We start from the raw sequence: 25605 nt of genomic DNA, 5'->3' as shown, positions 1-25605 counted from the left end.
GTTGCAACATTTTTATCATTTAGAAATAGTTGCAAATCCAATGACTTTTTAAATAAATACTTGTATTATCTATATGACTATATGTAAGTAAAAAAAAAAACAGGGTCAAGCAAATTATACTAATAGGTAAAAAAAAATGGTGCAACTATTTCTAGATGGAGGTACTACTAGTCTATAATACTTAGTACCATGTTAATTCAACATTAGCCGAAGGCATTCAAGGCTACCTTGTGAAGCAACAGAAATTAGGTTAATTCAAAATTCATCGAAGGTATTCTAGGCTACCTTGTGAAGCAACAGAAATTTTGTTATGTTTGCAGTGTTTACCATCCAAAATCACAGCATTAAAAGGGAAATAAACAGTTGATAACAAAAAACAAAGACCTGAAATTATGGTATGTGCAATAGAAATGCAGATTCATAAACTGCTGCATCATCCAAGTGATCTTCTAATGACATGTTTGCACATAAAGAAACCTCATCAATCAAATCCATGCAAAAATACAGTTCCAAATAGCTTCTACTAAAATGTGTAAGCATCTAGACTTCTTCTATTAATAATATAGACAATGAAAATCCCTATTCTTTCTTTCTTTCAAGGGACGGAACTGACCCGCAGAAGTTCAACCAGTTAGGATTTTTCCCAGCGAAACAAAAAGGTGTGACAGCAAAGACTTACTACAGTAAGTAACTAGTTTGAGCAGCAGCCTATCTTCTTCCAAGCTGAGGTCTCATTTTTAATATTTATACTCTCTCCTTGGGATGGAACAGCCGATGCAGAAGCATCACCAGCATCAACAGCCTTCTTGCTGACGATACGATGGATCTGAGTAAGAACCTCAGTGAAAGCCAGCTCCACATTGGTTGCTTCAAGAGCAGAAGTCTCCATGAAGACGAGACCCTCCTGCTCTGCAAAAGCCTTCCCTTCTTCAGTAGTAACAGCAACCAGATGCCGAAGATCTGACTTGTTACCAATCAGCATGACCACAACATTTGGATCAGTGTGCTCCCGTAGCTCTCTCAACCACCTTGCAGCATTCTCAAATGTAGCTTTCCGGGTGACATCATACACAAGCAAAGCACCCACAGCTCCTCGATAGTAGGCACTGGTTATGGCACGATACCTATTTCAACAATAAAGATAGGTCCAATTTAGTTAATTGCTGTCATTCACAAATTGGATAAGAGATCATATTAATGAACTCATAGCAAAGTATGCATACCATTTCCCACAGAAATTAAAAGAAAAGAATCGAGTTGTGAGTTCTAGAAAATGGAAGGGAAATAAATCTATATAATAATTTTAGTCATTTTGACTACACTTCATCATACTCTTCCAAAACCTCAATATTCAAATTGTATGTACTTCACAATCTATCCCACTAACTTCCCAAAGTTTGTTTTTTCAAGGGACTCCATTATTTAATACTTTGTATTGTTTTCGCAAATAATATATCCCATGCATAGTACTAAACAATTTGTCTGAATGAAGCAAAAGCTGCCAGTAGGAAATGAAGAGTATAATCAAACCAGTGTTTTTTTTGGGAAAGATACTCTCCATCTAAGAAATAACATTGACCTACTGAAGCTTCTGCAATGATTCACAGACACACAATAGCACCTAAAGAGAAAACTATTTCAAGAAAGTAAACCAGGATCCTATGCAGAATAAATTTTTTAAGACCGTTAATTCGTTAAATATACTATAAAGTGTGTCTCCGTGTAAAAAGGAGTTAACACATAAAACAGCAACTCATTATATTTCCCCCCGTAGGATGCAGAGTTTCAATAATCATCCCATCTTGCAAAAGTAAAGCATATGGTTTTTAAAAGGAGAGGCAAGTAACAACCAAATAAATCACAGATAACAAGTATGCACAGCTGCACAGAAAGGCAAAGATACAACCTTTTCTCTATAAAGTAATGCTTATTCGATGTCCACACATACATGAAACAATGATGGGTCATGCCTACATCAACAGTAAACTGTTGGTTCAGAGCATCTCAATTAGCAGCAATGCTTTTTTTTTTTTTTTTTTTTTTTTTTTTTTTGATAAATTTTTTTTAATTCTGTCTGTTTATCTCTGATGCATAGAGCTGTCCTGCATCTTGTTGTATTATTCAGAATTTAAAATATACAAAATCACATTCACTACATATCCAACACATAGTAGAGGAAATTTTTACTCAAGTGCCATATCATCTTCTGTTGCTCACAAGTCAAGATACTAGGGAATTCTCATATGGGAATTCTCATATGAGATGGGTTATTGAATAAGATGGAAGAAATGTTACCCACTTACTCGTGATTAAGTACAAGTCAAAATATTGACAAGAAAAAAGCCAACCCATCTATCGAGTATTAATAATTATTAAAAGAAAATTATCACCCTGAGGGTATAAAAAAAGCATCTTGTCAATAAGTACAAGTCTAATATATTTCATAACCTATACACCCGATGTATTTCAGAGATCCTCTAAATGTTAATGACTCAACCACTCAAGTGAAGTACATTTAATAAAGAATTAGAGCTTTTCAGGAAAAACCAAAAAAGAAAATTATGATCGACAATGGGTGGAAGGATAGTTTCAAATATCGGCAAATGTTGCTATTCTCCACCTCAACCAACAAAAAAAAAAAAAATTACCACCTAAACCTAATGTTTCAGAATGTACCAATTAGACAATCAATCTTATATACTGAAGATGAGAAATTCTAATGAAAAACTGAAAAGAACAATTGTTAGATCAATAAAATCCACTTAAGATAATAGAAAGCCCCTCAAGAGAGATGCTTAACTGATCAACTCAAACTAGTGATGTCAATGTATATGTCTGAACAAATCCATAAAGTTGCCAATATGTAGCTTGAATCATGACACAGATTAATTAAAGGCTCACATTAAAGGTAGCACTATGTACAAAGGTCACAATTGCTAATTATTTTCAGGCAACTAGAAGTCTTTCTCAAGGACCACAATACAATAAATCACTTGATCCAGAACCCAACTACGCCTTTCCTTACAACTATAGAAAAATAAAAACATTCAGTAGATTAAAAAGCAAAAACACCAGACAGAAGGGCACGGTACTCATAGCATATTGAAAAATATATATATCCAACCTTAAAAATTATCTGCTAAACTTGTATAAGATGTGGCTTCAAACTACTCTACAAGATATATACTCTAAATTAATACTATGATAATACAGAACATTAGATTTTCGCTTAATGTTTCCCAACTTCACAGACTTGTCAAACCTCTAAAACACTCAGCAAAACCTAAAGCCTGCAATTGACATTTCAGAGCAAGTACACATGTCACCTACTCATTCCCATGCAATATTCTGTTAGAATTTCTAAACATGTAATTATAATATTGAGATCTGATAATATTTACCAGCCTCATATTCTATTTCCTTTCAAACCATGACACACTCTAGTATTTCATATGAAAGAGACAAAGTTATATAAGCAACAACTCTTTATCAGCTTCATTTAACAGATAAAACCTTTTCTGCATCCAATAATCTTCCTTAGTGTGTTAAGGGTCATAGAACTGTCAGCCTCCTACGGGGAAGCATATATATGAACATTTTCAAATATAAGGTGGACTATGTTCTCCTCATATCTTTATTATTTTAATTACTATATTGTTTTGTTTGTGATAAGGAAGGGGTATGGAGACAGTTGAGAGAACAGTTGGCATATCAACACATAATTATTCAAAAAATCTAGCAGGTAGCCTTTCAATGTGAAAGTCATAGGCCACAGACAAGGACCACAAATTCACAATCCAAGAAACAATCAGTTGTAGACCACTTTAGATGGTATACATAAACACACAAGATCTTGCTTTAACAAGAGTGACTGGACAGCACTGCCAAGCACACAATTACAAAGCATCTCTCCCTGTTTATATAAGTTATCCAATCCGAAATAATATAGCCCTGGGAAATCAGCAATGGGTTGGGAGAATAGGCTGAGTTCACTTATTGTAGCACATAACCACAACTTTAGACTCAATTTTCATTCCCACCCTCAGCTAATGACATTGTTGGTTCACTTGGTTACAAGCGCTTATAACTAAAGCATGATGATTGTCCTGGTCACAAAATTAGATTATCCCGCCAGATCCGTATCATCCACTGATGACAGTACACAACACCAGTAGCTATTACACTTGTCTCCCATTCTCTCTGTCTCTTTTCTCATAGATGAACCCAATTAAATGGCAAGACACACCAACACAAGACCACAAACTAATTGTTATTGGAAAGATATTCATGGTAAGATAGCAAAGCACAAAATCTAGTTAGACCTTTACTCTCTAAAGTTTGCTTTAGATATATGTAAAGAGCAAAGCATAAAAAATCCACAAAATTCAACCATTGAAACAAGAAGATGAACGACTTGGATAACCTAAAAATAAAAAGTTAATTATAATTTGGAGTATTATTTAATTATATGTGACCCAAAAAGAGAGAATCAGGTAATATGCAGAGGGCCAGTCCAGGGCAAGGTAAGAAAGGTATCAAACAGCACAAAAAAGACAAAGCTCTATGCAAGGAAAGAGCCTGGGAGTAGGAAGCAAGAAGCAAATACAATGAATACCAAAGCAACAAGACTACATTTGAATACTGAAAAGATCAAATATCAAATAACCTGTTTGGTTACTGGTTTTAAATAGCAATAATAATAATAAGTTAATAAGTACTACGTAATTTGCAAGGAAAGTCTCGTAAGTCGTAACAATGTTCATGCTAATCTTTTCCAGCATCCAGGTACTTCATAAATTTCCACTATCATTCAACACAACCATATGATAATGAGTTATAACGGAAATATATATATAAACATACACATACTTGGTGATAGAATTCCAATACCATGGACATTGGCTCAAACATAGCAAACTAGATACATTATTTTTATCAAAAAAAAAAAAAAAATCATATATATTCATTACTACTACCATCATTTATTACGACTACCCACCATACATACTAACAGTGGAATTTTATCAGTTCTATAAGCACCTTAAGTAGATGAGAAAGCTAGCTAAACAGATGAAATAAACATGCTACTGTACTAGGTGTATCATACACCAATGCAAATTAAGTATTGCCTGAGTGTGAGCTATATCTCAAAGTTGTAACAAGCATATCCATGAAGATAGGAATTAAATGTGCCTTAGAAAGCATTTGCAACTACTAGGTGGCTAAAACCAACATAGTCAAACAGTACCCTAAATTACTCAGCATCGTCCAAATGTCCAGGGTGTAGCAAGACAATGTCCTGCACTTGGATGGCACCACCTATGTAGATTCATACACCGATGCAAATTAAGTAGTGCCTGAGTATGAGCTATATCTCAGAGTTGTAAGAGCATCCATGAAGATAGGATTTAAATGAATGATCAAGAAGCCTTAGAAAGCATTTGCAACTGCTAGGTAGCTAAAATCAACATAGTCAAACAGCACCATAAATTACTCAGCATTGTCCATGGTGTACTAACAATGTCCTGCACTTGGATGGTAAAATCTAGTGCAGGTTTTCGGTAAGATGTAAGCAAACACACCTCCTCTCTCTCTCTCTCTCTCCCCTTCCCTCCCTCCCTCTCTCTCTCTCTCTCTCTCTCTCTCTCACACACACACACACACAAAGGTCCTACATAATTTTTCCTCATAATGTCACTAGTAAGTAGCAACTTTCTTTTCTCTATCTGAACCCCTTTTCTTTAATATTCTGTAATTGTCATTCCCGCTCAATGAAATACGATACAACTAGTGGGCAGCTCACAAGAAAACCTATCAGATTCCATCACCGACAGCATCTAGGAAGGTATAAAATTATAGAACTTCACCTGTACCTAATGTAAATCGGGCAAGAGATAGTTAAAAACACACTAAAATATATGTCTACAAGAAATATGAATGTGCCCCCAAACTCCAAATGATCAGATCTTTACATAAACTTCAATAATATGGTCACAGGCCATCCATAGAGGCTTAAGCCAAATATAGCAAACCTCACAAACCCATTGATCAGGTACTTTATATTCTATACACTAATCAAAAAGTGTAAATTATCCCTGATATAACAGCGAAATCCAAGAACACAGACACCTGTAAATGTCTCCTCATGTGTTTATGGGTCACCTGGGACCATCCATTATTGTATTGGCATCTACCATATGTCTCCTCATGTATTTATGGGTCACCTGGGACCATCCATTAAATGTATTTTGCCATGCTACAACTGCAACCTCAATGAATTACTTGTTCTTCCAGATTTCCTTCCACAACAGACATCAAAACGTATCTAAAGTTTGTCATACGTTTTGACTCTTCAATCTTCATCCATTCAAGCAACTAAAATATGGTTCAAAAATTATCAAATCTAAGAAACTTGGTTATTCAGGGAGCTCCAAGGCACAAAGGGTCATGGGATAGAAAAGGAGAGACTAAACATATCTTTAAAGAAATGGGCTTGCCATATATATAATAATATGATTGCAAAGTTTGTCAAACTTTGGGTGAAAATGCAGGTGTGGTCGGGCCTAATCTGATTCCAGACAGAATAACTTCAATCATTTCATAAGGCAATGGACCCCGCAAACTTCACTAGGACCAGGGTTCTCCGATACAATGAGGCAATCACCTCTATGTGTCTTGCACTTTTGACAACTAAGTTCAAGGTTGTTCTTACTTTGGAATAAGTAGATTAAGACCAGATGTGGATGATCCTATTAATACTTCATATATGAATAATAAATCACATGGATATCATTATAACATATCCAGGAAACACAAGCATACCATGAACATTATAGCCACTGTGGAAGCATGATTTATAGATCATCATCAATAATAATACTTTATACAATTATGATATTAATATGAATTAACCTGGGTAACAATTCCAAATATCTATATTCTTTGGTCACCCTCGATCAGCAGCTTATACCAAAACAAACCTTGGTATCGCACAAACTCCCAACATTTGTATACACAATTCATAAACATCTCCCTCAGCAAGTGGGTTTGGAATACAAAAATACAAAACCTATGTGTCATCGTCTTCAATCCGTGTGTGTCATCCTTACCCAAGCACAGGCCACGTTAATCTCCCTTAGATCATTCCAAATTTATCAAATTTATCGGAAATCTCTTAAGAAGCAGAATACCCACATATGCCTCCTCCACGAAACCAAAACAAACACAAGATTCTAAGCCTCAATCTAAAATACCCACTAAACAAAAGGTACAAAACTTACCAATTATCAATCTCATAGCCTACTGCATCACAAACCCATCAAATTTTCATCCAAATGATGAAACCCCATGTCATAAATAAACATATTAACATATAATTAACAAAAACTCCAAATTTGTAACACAAAACTTCACTATAAATACAATTGATTACATGAAAACCTAATAAACAATAAGCAAAATTATGAAACATAGAGAAAAGGGAGGGTTTACCTCTCTTGGCCAGCAGTATCCCAAATCTGAGCTTTGATAACCTTACTTTCAATAGTTAAACTCCGAGTAGCAAATTCAACCCCAATAGTAGACTTAGACTCCAGATTAAACTCATTTTTGGTAAACCTTGACAACAAATTTGACTTACCTACACCTGAATCACCGATCAAAACAAGCTTAAACAAGTAATCATAATCATCATCTGCTTTATATCCTGTCATTTTAATGGAAAATTTAGGAAGTTTTTGGGTAATTCGACCGTTTGAGAGTGATGGGTTTTGCCCAGAATTGATTGAGGAGAGAGAAAGAGTAGTGGGAATTGCTTGTTAACGAAAGAACATATTGAAACATATTGAAAGGTTAGGGAGTTAGTTTATGTATTATTTTTATACCATGTTGTGTGTATGTGTTCAAGTAGGATGTAGCTGACTTTTTGTTTTACATTGTACGCTGAACAGAGATCATGGAGGGACAGGATCAGGGGCAGACACGACATGACCCTGGACCAGCTGACCCTTTAGTGCTGACACTTCAGGATACCCATCGGAGCCGTGACATATGGGAGCAGATAGTAAGTTTTCATCTACCAAATATTTATTGTGTTTGGCATTTATTTGGTTCACTGATCAAACAATTTATTTTTTGTTCTTGTACAGGGTGATCTAGCACGTTGCTTGGTTTGCAGGCACCACGTTGCCACCACGGTGGTAGATTGGGTGGTCGACCCCCGTGTGCTACAGTACATCGATTTTGTGGGTTTCGGCGGATTTCATAGGATGGCCTTCACACCAATCGATCGAGCGCTTATTACTGCGCTCGTTGAGAGATGGAGACAGGAGACTCACTCCTTCCATCTACCAGTTGGGGAGGCCACCGTCACGCTCCGAGATGTGGCGATACTTACACGGCTCAGCATGCCCCTTACATTGACATGTGGGACCAGCGGCTGCAGCACGTCGCGGATGGTGCGCCTGTCCAAGGCCTGATGGAGTATCACGATCCATACATGGTATGGTACAGGAGCATTACCCGACGCTTCATGAACCCTAACTACACCCCACCCTCAACGCATTACCACCCAGCTTTTGGAGACATCAGTGGATATGTGAGTTTTTTGTCATTTTTTCTTTTCCTCCAATTTATAGTTTCTTTAATTATTAAAATGGCTGATTGTTGACTAATGCAGGCGTATGATATGCTTGCTATACATGATGCACTAGAAGTCTTGAGCATATCATATCCCACCATACCGCAGTTGGATGACATTCACGCAATGACTGTGAGTAGCTTACAGAGACATGGTCATGGCCATCTTATCCCCCAGGGCCGGGACCAATCACACCGCCGTTCACACCGTGAGGTAGGCAGCAGTAGTAGGGGACAGACTCACACGTCCCCTACAGGGTCCCCCCTATTTTTTGATGATCAGGAAGATATCGCCATCCACATGTCTACGCCATACTCATCTCAGGAAGGACCATCTTCCAGCCAACAGACTCCTCCCCAGACCTCTGCCCCAGATCCTTTCACAACGGTATCTCAGTACTACCGTCGTAGAAGACCGCGATTGGATAGACAACACTTACATACAATAGATGAATCGGGATCTTAGAACTTCTTTTGTTAGTTGTAATCAGATTCTATAGTACATTGTATCCAAATAAATATTATCAATTTACTAACCTTTTTAGTTCATTTTCTGTACATTATCAACTTCACCATATGCATTCATTCTTTTCATTGTATTGGTTGCTGGTGTTGTTGTTGTTGCTGGTGTTGTTAATGTTGCTGATGTTGTTGCAGTTATTGTTGTGGTTCCTGTTGTTAAGGTTGTAGTAGTTGTTGTGATTGTTGTTGATGCTCTTGTTGGGGTTGTCGCTGTTGCTCTTGTTGGGGTTGTCGCTGTTGTTGTTGTTGTAGTTGTTGTGGTTGTTGTTGCTGTTGTTGTTGCAGCTCCTGTGGTTGTTGTTGTTGTTGCAGCTCCTGTGGTTGTTGCTGCTGTTGCTGTGTAGCTGTGTTTGTGTGCAGAGATAAAACGCCAACCATGGTGGCGCTTTAGGGGGGTAAATTATTTTCAAAAAAATCACTCAGGGTAAAACGCCAACGGTGTTAGCGTTTTTGTGTAAATGTGTTTTTTTAAAAAAATTTGCCCAGCAGTAAAACGCCACCCTTGATGGCGTTTTATCCTTGACTAAAAATTAAAAAAAAATAAATGCCCAGGGTAAAACGCCATCCTGGTTGGCGTTTTACTCTGGAAGCTTAGTTTGGTAAATAGTTTTGCCACGCGTCTTGTTTGAGAAATTGTTTCCCAAAAACGCTTAGTTTGACAATTTTTCCGATTTAGTTTGAGTGCTTTTTTCCTCTTTTTTGGACTTGTTTTTCTCTTTAAACTGGACTTTTTGGCTAATGGGGGTGTAGTGGTGACCTTGTGGGTAGACTATTTTGGTGTGTTAAAAAAATACCAATATACCATGGTCGTTCTTCACTTGAAAATTTTAAAATCAGGTGTTATCCCCTTTGTTTGTTTTAATATTACCTCCATTAACGATTATTTGCAACATATACTAAAAATGGGTGCTAATTATTATTTGCAACAAACTTATTTCTTTACTATTTTAGTAACTTTTTTCTGTCAAAATGACAAAAATACCCTCATTTAGAAATTATTAACACATAATACTACACATAATTACAAATCATTATAGCTCTAATCTAAATTAATTATGTATGTCTTCCCACCCTAATAATCAGATTAATCTCAATTCATCTCCCCAATTATCTTCTCTCTCCTCCTTCATCTCTCATTTCCTTTTCTTCATCTCTCATCAAATTCCAAACCTTTGTTAAAGGAGGTTCCACATCTGGTTGTTCGTCGGTGGTTTGCTTGTATTTGTGGTTGGATTTGGTGATTTGTGGGTGGATTAGCAGGTTTGTGGGGGTGCATCGTGGGTGAGTTTTCTGGATTCGTGGGGGTTGGTTTTGGTGGTCGTTAAAAGGTTTCGGTGGTTTGTGGTTGGATTTGGTGGTTTGTGGGTGGGTTTTGAAGGGTTAGTTTTGGTGGTACTCGAAGGATTTGGTGGTTTGTGGGTGGGTTTGAAGGATTCGTCAGTGGTTTTGCTGGGTTCATCGTTGGATTTCGGTGGTTTTGGTGGTGATTTTGGGTTGTGGGTTTCGATGGCTTTGGTGGTTCCTGTGGTTTTTGGTGGTTTTGGGTTTGGGTGGTTCTGGGTTTTGTGGTGGTGGTGGTTTAATTGAGGCTTTCGGGGTTTTGGTGGTTGTTTTCGGTGGGTTTTGGTGGTTGTTTTCCTTAGGTTTTGGTAGCTTTCGCTGGGATTTTGTGGCTTAGTGTTATTAGGTACGTTTTGGTGGTTTCCGGTGGGTTCGTGGTTAGGTTTCGATGGTTTTGGTGGTGGTTTTGAGTTCTGGGTTTCGGTGGATTTGGTGGTTTTGGGTTTAATTGTTATTTTTTTTATTTCTTTTTAAGGTAGGATTAATACTTAACCAAGTGCCCTTATTTTTCAATAATCATGCCTTAAAAGTTTTGCCTTGGCCTCTGCGAAAAGTACATTTGTTGCAAATAATCGTTAACGGAGGTAGTATTTGGATCACTTTGATTTATGTACTACTGATCTATAGTACTAGTTTAGGACACGTGTTATGAACGGTAAGTTCAAAACAAACTATACATTAATTATTAAATATAGGAAAAATTCATGGGAATAATCCCACCTTTGGGCCGTTTGTTTTTAATAATCCCACCTTTAAGATATTTTTTAATAATCCGACCTTTACCCCCCATTCTTTTTTAATGGTCCCAACCGGTCATGTAACATGTTATAACAGGTTACATGACACGTGGCGGCCTGTGATTGGTCAAAAATAGAAAAATAACAAAAATAACAAAAAAAAAAATTAACATAAAAAAATAACAAAAAAAAAAAAAACAGCCAGCCACCAGCCCAGGCCAGCCCCATGCCGCCGGTACCTGCTCTGGCAGACGAGCCGCCGGCCGCCGGCCTCCCTCCCCTTCCCCTCCTTCCTCGACAACCCCATTTTTAAGATTTAAGAAGACAACAATTGAGGAAACTCCATTGAAGCTCACATATGGAGTTCATGGCATAATGGTAACCTACTCATTTCTTCACCAAAATGCATGAAATTTGTATCAAAATGCTCACAATCCAACGTATATTCATTTGGTGCAACGAATTACAAGAGTAGCTTAACCAAACAAAAAGCCCCAAATTGATTATTTTTAGAGTTCTTCACACCCACCATCCCACCTTCGCACCACCATCAACCAACCGAGAAACCCCCACCGTCCCACCTTCTGTCTTCCCATGACGAAAATCAACCAGCTCACAAACCCCCACCCACTATCCCACCTCCACACCAGCATCAACCAACCCACAAACCCCCACCGTCACCACACCAAAACCCACGGAAACCACCCCCTCCTCACCTCCTGCCTCCACTTCCTAAACCTCCCTTTCCCCGTTTTCCTTCTATCTCTCTTTGTGGTGGTGATTTTGGTTCGTGGTGATGGGGGAAGGATGAAGGAGGTGGCTGCTGGGACGAAAATGGGGTGGGTCGGGATTTCGGCCGATTTCATGGTGGTGATTATGGTTCCTGGTGATGGAGGGTGAGGCAGGGAGGAGGAGCGGCGGCGACAAGGGTGAGGGGAGGGGGAGGAATGACAGGGGTGGGGTGATGGGAGGAGGAGGAGCGGCAGGGTTGGCAGGGGAAGATCCGGTGGGTGGGTTTAGGGTGGGGGGTTTATTTTTTTAATTTTTTTTTTAATTTTGGACAAATCAAATTGTGACACATGTAAATTAATCTTTTTTAAAAAAAATTACCTACTCAACCGGTTTCTGGTAAAATGGGACCATTAAAAAAGAATGGGGGGTAAAGGTCGGATTATTAAAAATATATCAAAGGTGGGATGCCCAAAGGTGGGATTATTCCCATCAATTTTTCCTTAAATATATAACAAACACAATATAATACTTCCTCCTTTTCAAAAATTATGATCAAAGCTAGTATATGAATAGTAAAAAAGTCCAATGACCCAGATATTGTGGGATGAAGGAAGTAAAAAAAATCATCAAAAATATGAAACAAAATATCGGAGACCTAATTAATTTGCGAATGATACAAAACGTAAACATAAACTTATTAAATTGAGCATAAACATAAATAAACTATAAATTATTCAAGCTTAACCAAAAAAAAAAAAAAAAAAAAAAAAAAGGTAATTTAAGTTTAGTGGTATGAAAACTATATTGTAAGAATATATTTATGAAAATTGTATCAAAGAATATGAGGCTGCTTGGTTTATCACCTTGATAAACGTAGTGTGTTTTTCTTATGACATCATTGTAAATATTTTGCATTGAAAACCGTGCTATACTGCTATGTAATAAAAAATAAATAAAAAAAAATTTCTTTTGTTTACGTCAGCTGTCCCAAACAGCTTGATTTTAACACCGTTCACCATAGATTATTTCCTTCTCTCTCCTCCCCTCCCCTCCCATGGCCAACTCAAGTATCTCAAGGAATGCAGAGATGGGTACAAGGAGTTGCTTGCTTAAGCATTTTCCCTCCCCCCCCCCATTATTTAATACTCTATATGTTTCTATTTGTTAGTCCCCTTTGGAATCAATCACTTAAAATAAGAAAAGGAGAAATCCTAATAATCTAGAATTTGATTGCATCTTTGTAATTAATGATTTGTCTTTTGTTTTATTTGTTTTATTTATAGGAATCGGCAGTAATCAAATCGCCTATAATAAATCTTGATTTGGAAGTACTTGCCACGTTAGCAATCCACTAACAAATATATTAACCAATCAAAATTATTTGACTCTTTAAACACCCAATTAGATTAATTTCTCAAAGATTATGAAAATGTATGTGAAATTTTTAACAAAAATCAAAATTCCCTCCAAAATAAAGGTCAGTTTAGTTATAAAATGGAGAGATAAGGGTGGAAATATCTAGTAATAATCAGATAGAATATAAGGATATAATAGGGATTTAAATGGTGCAATAAGGGTAGAATAGGAATATAAAAACTTAATAATAAAAAAAAGAAATAGATTCAGCTAGCCACATTCCACGAAATTGCACACCACAAATATGAGCTACCATATGGGTATATCATTTTGAAACGCCTAATGTAGTATATGGGACTATCAAAGTGAAATGGAGATAAAGGTGGAAATATCTAGTAATATTCAAATAGAATATAAGGATATAATAGGGATTTAAATGGTGTAATAAGGGTAGAATAGGAATATAAAAATATAATTAAAAAAAAAAGATTCAGCTAGCCACATTCCACGAAATTGCACACCACAAATATGAGCTACCGTATGGGTATATCATTTTGAAACGCCCAAAGTAGTATATGGGACTAACAAAGTGAAATAAATTAAAGTAAATAAATTTTAATTAATTATTTATGGAATGACTTTCATGTTATTCTATTACTTTTTCAATTTAACTGAATTTTACTTCATGTATAAGGCCTTGTTCACTTCACCTTAATAAAATATTATTCAGTAAAAATAATTTCAGTTCATTAAAAATAATTTCAGTTCAGCAAAAATAAGTTCAGTAAAAATCAGTTCAGTTCAGTAAAAATCAGTAACTTTAAAGAAGAAATATAACAGAAAATCAGTAAAAATAATTTCTGTTCAGCAAAAATAATTTCAATTTAGTAAAATTAATTTCAGTTTATTAAGAATAATTAAGTTCAGCAAAAATAATTTCAGTTTAGTAAAAATAATTCAGTTCAACAAAAATAAGGTGAAGTGAACGGGGCTTAATTGTCAATTTTTAGTCCTATTTCATTTTTTCTTTTGTCAAGAACATAATTAGAGATGTGATAAGAAGAGATGAGATGACATGACATGACATGTACAAGCCTATTAGCAGTACATAGCTAACAAAGTTCTAGATTTTTCGTATTTGTATCATAAAACGACTTAGGACCTTTTTTGTAGTTCATATCTCAATAGGAAGCTTTAAATCCTTCATAGTAAAAACCCTTTGAGAAGTCTTCTCCTTTAAAAAGGGTAATATGATCTTCCTCGCCCAATACTCCAAACTATTCAATGCGAATAGTCCACAATCTTTTATAATTTCCTTGTTTTGGATTACCATGTACATACTTGACTTTCCAAGAGGTATCATCACTAAACTCGCTACATACTTTTGTATTAAATTCAGTGTTTACATCAAGATACTTTTCAAAAAAAATTTCTACACTCCCTAATGTTAATATTTCCTGCTCATACAAATCATTGGCCAAAAAATGGTAAGAACTACAAGTATATATGTTGAAACCTTTTTTAGATCTCTAAATTAAGGTAAATCATTGTAATTCATGTCCTCAGTAGTACACCTTTGAGTTAGTTCCATGATATTCTTTTTTTTTTTCCCCTATTTTCTTCTCCTATAGAAAGAATCCTAGCTTTTGTGCTTTGGTGAGTCATCGAGATTGTTTGGAGGGCAGGAGGTATAGATGCCAAACAAACTATAGACATCTACTTTTGGTCTCTTGTCTCAACAAGAAGTGCTATGACGATAAATAATTCCATCTTTGTGCTGGATTGGAGTAACGGATGCCAGTGGACTACTGATTGAAGTCTAAACACATAAAAATAACTAGCTTGACCCATATGAAATAATGAACTAAAGCTCAATAATACTAAGCCCGATCAGAAATTAGGCCTAGCCAAAGAGTTAAACCTAATTCCAGACAGATTTAGAGCGCCCAGGTTAGAATCACGGGCTGTCGTAAGAAAATCTACGCGCAAACTCATGAAGTCGCGCTCGGCAGCCGCGCGCAACCTTAAGTTGCACGCAGCATGCCAGCGCAACTGTCAGTGTTGCACTTGCGAAGATTCAGAATTTCAGAAAGATACTGTCAAATCTTACCATACGACCACGCGCAAGACTAGAAGTCACGCTGCCCTGAGCAGTGCAACTCCTTCACTTGCGCGCGGAAGCCACACACAACTTCCAGAGTTGCGCGCGCCACCTCTGCAGCAGAAACTCTGAAACCCTAACCTCAACCATCTATTACATATTACTAAAGGCGAAACAAAAAGAACACTTGGCAATTTTTCATTTAAAATTTTCCCTCCATAAATAGTTGCTAAAAAAAAAAATCTTACAGTAAATAAGGATCGTATCAAAATTATTACATTTGCTTAACATATATAAAATCTAAACAAAACTTTATCTAAATATTAAATTATTTATTATAACTATTAGTTGTGATTATTGTTTTTTTTTAAAAAAATATGTATCATACTCTTTAATAACTGATGTGTTGAGTCCTTAACTTTTATATTGTTTTTATAAATTTGTTGTCATTAAAAGCATCTAACAACCGTGCAAATGCACGGGGTTTAACCTAGTTCCCTATAAATAGAGGTTCTATACGAGCCTTAAAGTCTAAACACACAAAAAAATAGCCCGAAAGTCAGCAGTAACACCTTGTGAATTTATGCAATAATCAAACCATCTTGTCCTAATTTAAACACTCACCATTTTATTACTTTGTTCTTACGATGGAGGTTCCCGAACAAGAAGGTGTCCATTTGCATTCTAACCGAAGATCTAGCAAGGAAAAGTGGTAATTCTCGAGCGCTTAGATAAATCACTTTTCTTTTCTTATAGTTAAATATAATTCAACATATGATGATTGTTTAAGCTTAAGCAAAATGTTGTCGATTTATTGGATTGTTTATTCTACAATGGATTGTAAAAGCAAAGCTTGTGGGAGATATTGTAATTTGATATGCTCGATTTATGGATAACAAGACATTTTTTAATTTGCTCTTAATTAATTATTATATTCTGTTGATATAACTTGATGTTAGGAATAAATATGGCAATAAGCTCTATTAATTGATTATTTGATTTTTATATTGATTCACCAATGTGAAATTCTTGTGGATAGTGCTTGTATAATGTGTACGGGTTGTAGTGTACTACCTGATTAGGGGATTTTTCCCCACCAATCACCATCTGACAAGTGGACCAATCAGGTTCCGCCATGTGTCCGTCACATGGGCCAATAGGAGCCTGCCACGTGTCAAGCAATGATCCGTCCACTATGGACCAATTACGACACGACACGTGTCCTTCCCATGACACCTGGGATAACCGGTCACCTAGGCCCAACTTCCGAGGGAAGCCCAATCAGCCCAAGGTTAACCTAAACCTAGATTGACACGTTTCCCGAGGTTATAAATACCTCCCTTAATCCTCATTAAGGAGGACACGCTAAAAACGCAGATTACACACATTAAACACTCTCACCTAGAGAGACCCAATCACTTTAATTTCCGCATTAATTACTCCTTAATCAAGTACTAACTTGACCGTCGGAGGCGGATCTCCAATCATCCGGAGCATCCGTTTGTTTTGCAGGTACAGGCGTCCGGTTCTAGTCTCGGAATTGTAACTCTCCCGCAGGACATCAGAAAACCCCGAAACATCTGGCGCCGTCTGTGGGGAGAGTACTTCTGAGATGGCATCCACGTTTGTACCGGCTCCTGAAGAGAGACGTCCCCTGGACGACCCTCTAGTTCAGTCGGACCACGATACTAAGAATGAATTTGAAGTTGAAGCTCACACAGCTTCAGACGGGACCCTAAGGGCCCGACGTGCCCGTCATACCGAAAGGAGGGAACGGGAACATCTTCAAACTGGAAGCGAGCCAGCAGGCGCACCGCCTGTTCGGCAGCAGCCGATTGATGGGTCTGCTCCCATCACAAGGAACGAGAAATTCAAGAGTTGATCAACAAGAAGCCGCCTGCTCTGGACAAGGAGCAGTCGGCTAAGAAACCCTCCACTTCACTGAAGAGGAAACCAGTTCAAGGGCGAGAGGCGACCCCTCATCCTAAATCTAGGAAGTGGGAGCCACCTGCCCTTGATTTCACAAAATACCGTTTTCCTACTCCAGGAAATAGGAAAGCTGTTCGTCATATTCAGGCGGACGGGTCGAGGAAAACATACACAAACGCTCGACTACTGCTAGAGCAGAAGAAGAGTGACCGATTGTCAGATTCGGCCTTTACTTCAAACTTCCAAGACAGTCTGCGAAATACCTCGATGAGGCATACTCAGTCGTATCATGAGAGTCAGTCAGGTGGCACCTCCCGTCAGTCCGGCTTTCATAGCGACCAGGCGGTACCAAACTTACCGTTTGTACCGCAACAACAGTACTTTTTACAGCCACCTCCGTTTGGTGGACATGCAGCAAAAAATGTCCAACCTATGGACTGGCAGCTACGGTTGCTTAGACTTGGTGAACAGCCGTCGGCCTTCTCTAAGGAAATTACTGAAGCCGCTCAGCCGGCTAAAGTGAAAAATGTATTAGTAGGCGCCTATGACGGCACTACTAACCCAGAAGACCATCTGATGGCATTCACCAACCTGATGTACCTTCAAGGGTTGGATGATCCCACTTGGTGCAAGTGTTTCCCAGCGACTCTCAAAGGAATCGCACAACAATGGTTCGGCAACCTGCCGACTGGTTGTGTAAATAACTTCAAGACGCTTGCTTACTTATTCACCTCCAACTTCGCCATGAACATCCCTGCGAAGAAAACGACCCTTGATTTAGGAACAATTCAGCAGGGCGAGAAGGAGGGGCTTCGTTCTTACATCAGGCGGTTTAACCTGATGAGAATACAGATTCAAGGGTTACCGGATGAAGTAGCCTATACTGACTTTTTCAGAGGTCTCAAAGACGGGTCGGCCTTCAAATTTGATTTGGTTCGAAAGAGGGTGGCGACTCTTCAAGAGGCCTTGATTGAAGCGGAAGCCTATATACAGGCGACTGATCTTTGTAGTACGGTAAAACAGTCAGAAGGGAGAAGGTCCGACAAAAGAGAAGGACGACATAAACAGTCGTCAAACAAAGACGAGAAGAGAAAAGAGGTCTGGGCGGCTGATTCCTCTAAACAGTCGGCCCAGAAAAAGAAAAAAGAATTCAAACCATACTCCCCAAAGTATGTGTAACAAGGATAGCCAATTTATCCTAAAGGAAATCAAGGGACGGATCTCAATTGAGAAGCCGGTCCCCATGAAGGGTTCTGCAAACAATTGGAACCAAGAAAAATTCTGTGATTATCATGAAGATGTTGGTCATCACACCAATGAATGCATCACTCTCATGCGGTATCTGGACCGCCTGGCTGAGCAAGGTGACCTTGACACTTATGTCAAGAAATCTACGGGGAACACTTCCTCGAGAAAGCAGTCGACCAAAAAGAATCAACAGGCCGACAGCTCCGATACAGATGATGCAGTCGTCTACACCATTGCAGGCGGCTTCTCAGGAGGCGGCCCCACTATTAGGGGCAACAAAGACAATATCAGACGATTAGATGTAAATTCCGTTCACCAAGAACGGCCCTCCAAATATTCATTTCCTGAGATTGTCATCACTGAAGAAGATTTAGGAGGGGTAAGAGGGCCGCATGACGACCCTGTCGTTATTGAATGTAAAGTGGCCAACCAGAGAGTTGGCCGAATCCTCATAGATACCGAAAGCTCCTCAGATCTCATCAGTAGCAAATGTCTGTCGAAACTAAAATATCAGACTGATTGCATATATCCGGCATCCCACCCTTTAGTAGGGTTTGGAGGAGGAGTCGTCCACCCAGTGGGACGAGTGGATTTACCCATCCGCCTGGGCGAAAAAGGGGAAGGACGACACATGGTAGTCCGGTTTCTGGTAGTAGAAGAACTCTCGGCCTACAACATGATTCTGGGACGACCAACCCTGAATAATTCCAAGGCTGTTATAATCCCATCTCTTATGTTGCTCAAGTTTGAGAGGGATAATGGAACAGTCGGGTCCCTAAAAGGAGATCAGAGGATGGCCCGAGAGTGCTATCTCTCGGATGTCAAGCCCACTGTTATGGCCACTGGGTCGAGTGATAACCTGGTCGACTCAACAGCCGGCTATGCTTTGATGAGCTTTATAGACGCCTACTCTGGTTTCCATCAAATTTTTTTATGGAAGAAAGATCAGGAGAAGATGGCCTTCGTCACTGATCAGGGGTTATACTGTTACACGGTCATGCCGTTTGGTCTTAAGAATGCCCCGGCCACTTTCCAGCGAATGATAAACACTGTGTTCTTTGATCAAATTGGGAGAAATGTCGAGGCATATATTGATGATATGATTGTCAAGTCTAAACTTCAGAAAGATCATCTGTTGGACCTCCGAGAAACTTTCGCCACACTCAGGCGGCACCATGTCATGCTCAATCCCAAGAAATGTGTCTTTGGAGTTGAGTCTGGGAAATTTCTCGGATTCCTTATCAATCAGAGAGGAATAGTGGCGAACCCTGAGAAGGTGCAGGCGGTCATATGTCAATCGCCAGAGGGCGACAGGTATGAGTATGCTTTACGCTTCAGTTTTCAGGCCTCAAACAATGAGGCAGAATATGAAGCTGTACTAGCCGGAATCCGCATGTGCAAGGCGGCAGGAGCAAGAAAAATAGACGCCTGTTCCGATTCACAATTGATAGTGAGTCAGTACAATGGCGAATACGAAGCAACCCATCCGGCTATGATCAAGTATTTACAGGCGGTCCGACAAGCAGTCGGCTCCCTTGAGGATTTCCATCTGACCCAAGTGCCGAGATCAGAAAACAACCAGGCGGATGCACTTTCAAAATTAGCATCATCCGCCTCCTGTGATACTCCTCGAACTGTTTTTTGGGAAGTAATGGAGAGGAGAAGCATTGAGGAAGAACCTATTGGAATCTTAGACAGAAGCTCAACCTGGATGGATCCAATCAGGGCATGTCTGACAAATGGTACCCTGCCGGATGATCATCAACAGGCGGCAGCACTGAAAAAACGAGCAACCAGTTTTGAAATAATAAAGGGAGAACTTCACAAAAGGGGGTACCTTCAACCCTTCTTAAAGTGTGTTACTCCAGAAAAGGGGCGAGAGATACTGGACGATCTTCACTCTGGTTACTGTGCTTCCCATATCGGCGGTAGGACGCTTGCTCAACGAGCAAGGCGGCAGGGCTACTTTTGGCCTACTTTAGAAGCAGACGCGATGGTGATGGTGAAAAAATGTGACAAGTGCCAAAGGTTTGGCAAACTAATTCACCGTCCGGCTACTGACCTCACTACCATTCATAGCCCACTACCATTTGCTAAGTGGGGCATGGATATTCTGGGTCCATATACGCCTGCTACAGGCGGAAGGAGGTACATACTTGTTGCCGTCGAATACTTCACTAAATGGGTAGAGGCGGAGGCTGTAAAGGGAATCAAGACGAAGGATGTAATTTCATTCATTTGGAAAAATGTCATCACTCGGTTCGGGGTTCCCATGTCTATGGTTTTTGATAATGGTCCCAAATTTGAGACGTCTGTTCTCAAAAGCTGGTTGGGTGACCAAGGAATTGCACACTACTTTGCATCTGTCGGCCGTCCACAAGCAAACGGCCAGGTAGAAGCCTTTAATAAATCATCTCAGACGGTCTCAAGAAAAAGATTGAACGAGCAGGCGGCCTATGGGCGGATGAATTACCACATGTTCTCTGGGCCATTAGGACGACTGAAAAAGGGGCGACTGGAGAAACTCCATTCCTCCTAACTTATGGTGCGGAAGCTGTTCTTCCAATAGAACACTACGAGCCGACTCTTCGAGTAATGCTATATGACGAAGAGGCAAACTGGGAAGCCATGCGCCTGGCATTAGACTCACTTCCTGAAAGGAGGGGCAATGCTGTCTTGCGCCATGAAATTTACCGCCTGAGAATGACTAGATCATACAACAAAAAAGTACACAGGCGTCCACTCAAAGTGGGGGACTTTGTACTTAGAAAAATGGAAGCAGTTGGTAGGGCTAATGAGTCTGGCAAACTAACTCCCAACTGGGAAGGACCCTACCGAATCTGTGAAGAGGTCAGGGACGGTACCTACCGTCTGGGAAAACCAGACGGACAACCGTTGCCTCGAACTTGGAATGTAGATAATCTTAAGAAATATTTCTTTTGAATAATGTAAATAGTCAAGGGCTACTTAATAAAAGTTTGCATACTTAATATTCAATTTTGTACTAAGAGGGGCACGCCTACTAACAAACAGTCGGCTACTCTCCATGTTTAATTTTTATTCTTACTTAAGAGGGGCAGGCCGTCTGTACCTTTACAGTCGGCTACTCTCCATTGAGTATTTTACTCTATCTTCAGAGGGGCATGCCGCCTGTACCTTTACAGTCGGCTACTCTCCATTGAATATTTTACTCTATCACCATAGGGGCATGCCGTCTGGACATATAATCGGCTACTCTCCATAAAAGAGGGCCGACTGGTTCCAAACACACAGCCACCCCCCTTATACTTAACTAAAAATGATCAGGGCCTGGCCGACCCTGTGCCTAAACAGGCGGCTACCCTCCTTTTACTTAGCACCTACGTTCACCAAGAACTAACCAAGGCCACAGGCCGAATGATCAGACCAGGCGCCAAGCCAACTGATCCAATCTTCAAAACTAATACGACCTGTCCCAACATCATAGCAGGCGTCCGGCGGCATCCCTCCGGATGAAATTCGTCGCAGAGAGCAGCTCCCTTTTGGGTGGAACATTTCTCTATAAACTAATTACACGGCACCTATACGACTGTCCCCAAGGGCAACCACGTAGCCGTTTTTGAGACAAGGATAACTCTATCACTAACCAAACCAGTGGTAGCAGTTGACATCTGAGTCAGATGACCGCCTGTATTACTTGGGATAAATGCAGGGGGTACCTCTTGAGTTAATAGCCAACAAACATTGGCGAATCAAAAGGTTCAGCCGGCCTCCGCCGCCTGGTACCTTTACTACTCAAGCAGGAATGACGGCGACTGAGTAACACCAAAGTCAACTCATAGTCACTCTCTCAAACTTAGTATGGAGCCTAAAAGGTATGAGTCGTCCGCCTGTTTTTAGCAAACAGGGGCTCTCAACCACTACTCCTGCTAGGTTAACAACCTATGAGTTAAAAGCCAACAAACATTGGCGAATAAAGGGGAACAACCGGTACCCACCGCTTGATACCTCTACTACTCAGTTACTTGGCGACTAGGTAACAATCATGTTTACTTGGTCACTCCTTAAAAATTTAGTATGAAACTAAAAAGGTGTTCATACAGCACCGGCTCACACTAGATTAAATATGGCGGGGAACAGTCGGCCTAGACGGCCTAAAGTCTCTAGCCTAAAAACTTGACAAGTAGGAAACCACTTTCCTACCTGGTTAATTTTATATGACAGAACCGCCTACCTAAAGGGGATCCAGTCTTTAAAATGGTTCGAATACCGATTGGATAAATGGCCGACTGATCGTCTATCCTGGAAACAGACAACCAGTCGTCCAGGGGCATAGGCGGCGTGACTAACTATCCGTACCTGTCTGCAACTATCGACCACGTAAAACAGTCGGTATAGTGTACAATTGGATATCAGAATATTCAATACTTAAACAAATTTGAAGCAAAACAAAAAAAAAATCATTAAAAAGAAGCCGGTCATTAAAAACCGGCAAAATATTCAAAGCCCCGGCCCCCTGGCCGGGTAAATACAAACAAACGGCACGCAGGCCGTGGAAAGAAGACATAAAGCTTAAGAAGGGGGCAGATCTTCAATATTAGCAGCTGCCGCCTGGTCAGCACTCTTCTTGCTGGACTCGGCTTCAGCTGCATCCTTCTTTGATGCATTACCCCCAAGCGGCACAAGCGCCACTACCGGCTGCTCCTCCTCCTCCAACGCCTCTTCCTCAGCAGCCGCCAGGATCTCTTGATTATATCTATCAGAACACTGGCGATACGTTTTTTCCCATGAGGCAAAGTCGGCATTGGGGAAGAGGCGGCCCCAAGTCATGCGCTGGATTTGAGCAGAGTCTTCCATCATCTCCCGGACCAGCTTTTTCTTTTCTTGCTCGGCCTTTTCCGAGAGCTCCTGAGTAAGACTCTTCTCCTGGGTCACCAGGCGTACCTTTACGCTCGCCAAGGATTTCTCCAAGGTTTCGTATGAGGACATCTTTTGGCGAAGAGGTCTCAGCTCGGCATTGAGGTTGTTGATGGTCGCCTCCAGCTCGCTATTCCTCTTCTGGGCCGCCTCTAACTGAGCCCGGATAGCGGCGGTAGCCTGCGCCTGATAATAAAGAATATCAATGGTCAGAACTTCATTTTGGGCAACTTGAAACATTGCCATATCACAGTCAGAGGCGGCCATAGCTTTTGCAGCCTTTACCTCTTTGTTCTTCCGGTCAAGCGGCTTGCGAAGGCCGTTCACTCGGAGCAGGGCCTAAGTAAACAGGGGAACAGGCGTCAGTTTGCAAACAAAAAAGAAAACAGGCGTCCTAGAATTCAAATACTCAAAAATATGCTAAGTATACCTCAGCAAGGACCCCTGCAATCCCGTCTAGGTCAAGGGTGCCGACACCCCTGACCGCCTCCCTTTCAGCTGGAGGAACGGCCTTGATCATAGACTTGGCCACCTTGACCAAGTCAGGCTCCTGAGGGCCGGCTGCATCAAGCATAAACAAACGGATTAGACTTAGTAAAGAAGGGAGCAAGTCTAAAATTTACAAGGACAATTTCATACTTCTAGGTGGCCCAGCTGGAGTTTTAGAAGAAGTGGCCGGCTGTTTCTCAGCCGCCGCATGTTTCCTGGCAGAACCAGGAGAGCTCGCAACAGTCGTCCTCCGGGCCTTGGGGTCCGGCTGTTGGGAAGAAGAAGCTCTTGGAGCGCCCGTCTAAAAAAGAAGAAAAGAGTCAGTATATGCATAAACACAACTCCAAAAAGAGGGTGAAAGGTTCAAAGCCCACCAAGGGTGCCCCCTTGTTGGGGGAGTCGGTTGAAGACTGTTGCATGATGGAGGCCCGCAACATGGCCGCCGCAGTCATGGAGGCGTTAATTTTGCTCATGGCGTCCGCTGCAAAAACAAATAGCAAAGTTAATAAAAGTCATAACAAGAAATGCACGGAACATCAGAGTATTCGACAAGTCGGCTACCTCTTGAGCACCGACTGCTGAGGCCACAGGCGGCCAAAAAGTACTCGTCGTAGAGCCATTTGAAGCTCGGGACGCAGTGCAGGGGTACTTGCTCTCGTACCCCTGAAGTAGAGTTCACCTTCGACTCTACTTTGAAGAGTCCTTTATCTAGGATCTCTTTCTTAGCCTTGGGGGGAACAGGCGGCATGCTGCGGCCGCCTGCAAGAAGGGGCGGATTCCTGTTCCACCTGTTGAAGCGCTTGTTCAGCTCTGTGTTTGAACTCTCAATGATGAGGAAGGTGCTCCGCCAGTCCTTCCATTTGTTTGTTTTACCTCTCGTCATGAGGTAGCCCCTGTGGCTCGTCAATTGATACCAGCCGGTACCGCCTGCCTTAGGGGTCCGGCTGAGGTAGTTCATGTGGGCGAAAGCCTCGAAGCTCGGCTCAACCCGTGCAGTTCGCACCCGGCCACATAGCCGAGTACGTTGACCCAGGAGTTCGGGGCTAACTGCCATAACCCCAACTCATACCCATCCAAGATCCGCTGAACAGCTGGATGTAGTGGGAAGCGCAGCCCAGCCTTGATGGCCGCCTCGTAGCAGCCAAAGCAGGCGCCATCATAACTGGTACCAGCCGGCCATACGACTGTGTCTTCTGGATCCGGCACGAACACTAAAAAGCCGGGGCCCATTGTGTGGTTTGCGATAAAGCTCTCCACTTTCTCTTGCATGGCCGTGATCCGGCCCCGAGGTACCGTGCAGTAGTAGGGGGTATTTTGCTCTCGGTGAGAGGCGGATGGCTCCGCCCAATCGTCCCCCTTCTCAACTGCGTGAGAAAGCCTCGCCTCTTGTAGGCGACTGTTTTTCTCTTCTGTGTCCAGGGAAGCATGGCCAGAAGAGCTAGACTCGGAATCGTCCTCTGACGAGTCCGAAGAGGACGACTCTTCCCCTCTCCCGGAGGGGCCTGCCTCCTCTCCTTTAAAAGGAGCAGAAGATAATGTAGAATTGTCAACTGTAAAATGGGAAGGGGTCACTTTGACTCCTCCCTCAGAACTGTCGGCTTTCAAGCCGCTTTGTTT

The 25605-nt window shown here is 40.7% G+C and overlaps 1 protein-coding gene across 1 annotated transcript; it reads right to left on the bottom strand.

Annotated features, from left to right (window-relative positions):
* Window positions 1–363: 363 nt before the first annotated feature.
* Window positions 364–7897, bottom strand: LOC110699702 (ras-related protein YPT3-like). Its single transcript, XM_021877229.1, has 2 exons — window positions 7492–7897; window positions 364–1124 (listed from the first exon to the last, which is right to left on the bottom strand). Exons 1-2 carry the CDS (start codon window positions 7710–7712, stop codon window positions 692–694), a joined length of 654 nt encoding a protein of 217 aa, XP_021732921.1. The 5' UTR covers window positions 7713–7897; the 3' UTR covers window positions 364–691.
* Between the last annotated feature and the right edge of the window lie 17708 nt (window positions 7898–25605).

Source organism: Chenopodium quinoa, unplaced genomic scaffold (assembly GCF_001683475.1).
Source record: "Chenopodium quinoa cultivar QQ74 unplaced genomic scaffold, ASM168347v1, whole genome shotgun sequence".
NCBI lineage: Eukaryota > Viridiplantae > Streptophyta > Magnoliopsida > Caryophyllales > Amaranthaceae > Chenopodium > Chenopodium quinoa.
Note: the sequence above shows the minus strand (reverse complement) of the source record. Positions and strands in the feature narration are given on the sequence as shown.

Bases quoted from the DNA above. Each gene is read 5' to 3' on its own strand.
- LOC110699702 (XM_021877229.1), bottom strand. From the start codon at position 7,712: ATGACAGGATATAAAGCAGATGATGATTATGATTACTTGTTTAAGCTT. The intron at 1,125-7,491 runs GTAAACCCTCCC...TTGTTGAAATAG, and splicing joins GATACTGCTGGCCAAGAGAG to GTATCGTGCCATAACCAGTG.